This window comes from Alligator sinensis, unplaced genomic scaffold (assembly GCF_000455745.1).
Source record: "Alligator sinensis unplaced genomic scaffold, ASM45574v1 scaffold607_1, whole genome shotgun sequence".
NCBI classification, from domain to species: Eukaryota; Metazoa; Chordata; order Crocodylia; family Alligatoridae; genus Alligator; species Alligator sinensis.
Window position 1 is genome coordinate 2,077,142 of NW_005841935.1, and position 4,471 is coordinate 2,081,612.

A 4,471-nucleotide genomic window follows, 5' to 3' on the forward strand; every position below is an offset into this window, starting at 1 on the left:
TGTTCAGGCTCTTTCTTCCCTGGAGCACAGCACCTAGAAGCACGGCCCCTGTTGGCCACGCAGTAGTGTTAGCACTGCTGATTGGCTGAGCCAGGAACAAAATTTCCATGTGCTCCATGCCATGGAGGAACTGCAGCCTGAGCCAGAGTTAGCCTGTGTGTGATGGTAAGGGGGGAGAAGGGAACAGTGTGGGAGGACTGTCTTAGATTTTAGTAAAATACAGTATATCTTAGTGTGCTGTGGAGGTGGTGTGCCATTTTAAAAATGTGAATCCCTTCAGGAAATATTCATATTTTATAATGGTAAAAGCAGTAGAATTCTAAATGTGTGCATAGTTTTTGCTTTAATACAACTGAAGCCTTTTTTTGTGTGAGTTGCAGGAAGGAGAGGCTTCTTTGCCTAATTTACTTGTTGTGTGCAGTGACCATGGGATGTCTGAAACTGGTAGCCATGGGGGTTCCTCAGAGGAAGAAGTACACACACCTCTGCTATTTGTCAGCTCTGCTTTCACAAAAAGAAGCGGTAAGGTTTAAAGCATCTTAATATATTAAAGAAGCTGTTCATAATGACAACAGTTGTTTAAACTTAATCTTTAGAATGTTGTTAATTTTACTTCATAGTGGCTTTTCACTGCCCAGTAAAAACAGTACATTTATATATTGGTATGAATTGTTGATACAGTGCACTCTGTTTTAAGTGTATGATCTTGGGACTGAAAAAAGCTGTTAAAATAAGCAATGCTCATTTACTACAGGAATAGCTAAGCTTTTTACACCTCTTTAGGGCTCCTTACTTGGTTTTCAGGGTGTGATCAGATGTAACAATTACAATGTTTCAGATACCTTTAAAAGGTCTCAAAGGGCCATTTGAACAAATGTGCAAGCCCTTTGAAACATTCCAAAAGTGGCTGAAATGCTCCAAAATAGTACTTTAAATGAAGTACTGTTTTAGAGTGTTTCACTGTGGTTGTGTATGCATGACAGTTAGCCATCTGTTCAGTCACTGGGTCCCCATAGGGACCTCCACTGCCACTGGTGCTGGGCATACCACTCCCTTTACCGCCACCAGACTTCCAATTTATAGGCTTCTGCTCCTCTCCCTCTGGTTGGCTGGGGAGAGAGGAGAGGTAGAAGGGATTGCAGATGGAGAGTCAGGCTCTGGAGCTTGGGAACATTTTCCCCCCAACTCCTCCCATCCCTGGTTGACCCCTCTTAGCAGTGTAGGCTCTTTTTTCTCCCCTCTCCATTACCTGTGAGGGGAGGGGGAATCAAAGAACAGAGCTGGAGATAACTATAGCTTCCTTTAGAACCTGGCTGGTACTAGAGAAGGCTGCAGCATTTTGAGATGTTCTAGCCAGGAGCAACACATAGGGGTATGTGTGTCTCCTGACTGAAATGTTTCCTTTATTAAACATCTGTTTGCACTCTCAGAGAACCTTTTGCCTGTAATAGCAGCCTTGAAATTGCAAGGACCTAGGGCTTTTCTTTTCCTTGATAGCAGCCTGCCTTAGTACTGAGGGGCAGGTCCTGAGCATGACCCACCTAGATGAGTCAACAGGCACATTTCAGATCCAGAAGTTTACCAGTGAGGCAGCTCCTCAGTCCCCAATGCTTTCTCTCAGGCATGCTGAGAGTGAGGGCTCAAGACCAGTCACAGGGAATGAGTCTGGAGCAGCATCACTGATGCTTTTCTGGTTTGGAATTAGTTTGTGGATTCAGGTGGTGGCAGCATACTTACCTGCTCCTGGTGCTGGATACGCTACTGCTGCAGTAAAGGCAAACCCTTCTTCAGTTCAGGGCTGTTGAAATGGATGGCTCCTAGTTAGTTTCACCAGTTATGTAGGCAAAGAGAGAATATAGGTTACAGGTACTCCTCACTTAACGACCGAGTTCCGTTCCGTTCCGTTCCCATGACTAGGTCGTTAAGCGAATTGGTCGATAAGCGAGGAGCCACCCCTGAATAGAGGAAATCAGCTCTAATACATTACCTAAGTATACATTACTTAGGTTTGCATACTGTACTGTAAATACAGGTAATCGTTTTTATTTATTCTTAATAAAGAAAAGGTCTAAAGGAAACTTCAACTTGATAACTTTGTTTTAATTTGCGTAACTCTTACATATTACAGAACATAAAAATACAATCAGCGAAAATTATAAAAATGATGTACCAAAAAAATTAAAGCTATAAAAAAAGACATTCAGATTAACATTTTAGTCATTGAATCCTTCAAAGTGTGGTAGTGGTTTGGGGTCATCAGTGTCATCATCGGAGTTATCAGCAGGGGTCCCGGGTGTAGCTTTCGAGAAGAATCCCGTTAGTGTGGTCTGCTTTGTAATTTTTGTAATGTTCTTTTTTTCTTCATAAATTTCACGATAGCATCGTAAAAGTTCATTCATTTGCCGTTCCACTTTCGTGAACCGTTCAACATTCGGGTCCATACCCTCTAGTTCTAATATAGCCGCGTTCACTTTTGAGAACACACCAGCTAACCCGTTTACAGTGAACTTCTTTTGTACTTCTTCCATTCTTTCCTCTTCTTCTTCTTCCTCTTCCAAGTGCTGCTGCTGCGCTTCCAACTCTATTAAATCTTCGTTAGTTAGCTCTCCCTCGACATATTCCACTAATTCTTCAATATCTTTCACTTCAACATCTAAATTAAGCACGTTAGCAAGTTCCACAATTTTTTTACTTATGACATCGACATGTTCGTCTTTGTCAAACCCTTCGAAATTATTCACGAAAACTTTTAGGCATTTTTTCCATATGCCTTGCATACACTTTTCTGTCACTCCCTCCCAAGCTGCTTCAATGTTCTTTATGCAGTGTAAAATGTTGTATGATTTCCAAAAATCACGAAGGGTTACTTCATCACTTTCTGTTGCTGCTACAGCTTTGGAAAAAGTTGCGCGCAAATAGTACGCTTTGAACGTAGCTATAGCCCCCTGGTCCATTGGCTGTAGGATAGCAGTCGTGTTTTTAGGGAGATACACCCGGATGTAAAGGTAGTGTATGTCATCAAGATGCTGGGGGTGGCCTGGGGCATTATCAAGCAGGAGGATAATTTTAAAGGGAACCCCCTTTTCCAGACAATAATGCTTGACCGAGGGTATGAAGCAGTTGATGAACCAACCCTCAAATAAAGCTTGTGTCATCCATGCCTTGTTATTTGCACGATAGTAAACAGGCAACGTGTGCTTACTAACCTGCTTCAATGCACGTGGGTTCTCGGAGCGATGGATGTGGAAAGGCTTTAACATGAACCCAGCAACATTTCCTCCCAACAACAACGTGACCCTGTCCTTAAAAGCCTTGAAACCGGGCATTGCTTTAGCTTCTTTGTGTATGTAGGACCTTTCGGGCATTTTCTTCCAAAAAAGTCCGGTTTCATCCACATTGAAGATCTGTTCCGGATGGTAGCTGCCTTTCTCGATGATTTCATCAAATTTGTCAACAAATTTTTCTGCTGCTTCTACGTCCGTGCTTGCCGCCTCACCGCTGATACTCCGATTATGCACGTTGAATCTCCGACGAAACCGTTGAAACCATCCATGGCTTGCTGTAAATGTTTCCGTCGATTCTTCGCCTTCGCGCGCCTTCAAAGTCTCAAAGATACTGCGTGCCTTGGCTTGAATTATTAAAAGGCTCATCGGCATTCTTTTTTGTATCTGGTCGTCAAACCAGATTGCCAGTAATTTCTCCATTTCATGAATGAGGCCTTTCTGCTGCCTAGTTATTATGGCTTTAAATCCTGTCAATGCTTTCACTGCCTCTTAAACTCTATCTTTATTCTTCAAGATCGTCGAAATGGTCGAATGCGCCAGCTCCAAGTCATGTGCTATCGCTTTAACTTTCTTACCAGCTTCATAGTCGGGCCTGCTCCCCCTTTACCTCCTGCTTCTTGGGGTCTGGGCCCGCTCCCCACCTCCCTGCCGCAGTGGCGGGGGTGGGGAGAAGTGGTCCTGGGCCCGAGGGTGGGGAGAAGCTGGCCTGCCACAGTGTGGGGAGCAGCAGGCTTGGGCCGACCTGGCGGCAGTGGCAGAATGGGAGAAGCGGGCTCAGAGCTGATGTGGGGAGGTAGGGGAGGAGTGGGTCTGGGCCTGAGGCGGGGGAGGAGGCCCAAGCCGGAAGAAAAGCCAGCCCACCGCAGCAGTCGGGGGGAGCAGTGGGCCTGGCCTGACATGGCAGCAGCTGGGGGAGGAGGTGCGAGCCTTCTCCCCGCCCTTGGGCCCAGGTCCACTCCTCCCCCCTCCCTGTTGACTCTGAGCCCTCTCCTCCCATTTCCCTGCTGCTGCTGGGTTGGCCTGGGCCCACTGCTCCCCCTGCAACAGCGGGGTGGCTTCTCCCCTGGTTCGGGCTTGGTCCTCCTCCCCACTATGTGGGGCCTGGGCCCACTCCTCCTCCCCTCCCCCCACTGCCGCCGCGGCACAACCACTCTTCCGCCAACCCGTATTGGGCCCGGTTCTCCCCC

The 4,471-nt window shown here is 46.3% G+C and overlaps 1 protein-coding gene across 3 annotated transcripts in view; it reads left to right on the plus strand.

The window, feature by feature from the left end:
• Window positions 1-4,471, plus strand: part of PIGG (phosphatidylinositol glycan anchor biosynthesis class G) — a 203,112-nt gene that overhangs the window by 17,486 nt on the left and 181,155 nt on the right. For 2 of the 3 annotated variants that reach the window (XM_025199090.1, XM_025199092.1), the window contains one exon: window positions 375-522. In XM_025199090.1, the coding sequence (XP_025054875.1) occupies window positions 375-522 (148 nt within the window). The remainder of the gene's footprint in view (window positions 1-374; window positions 523-4,471) is intronic. The other variant, XM_025199091.1, reaches the window with a different exon arrangement.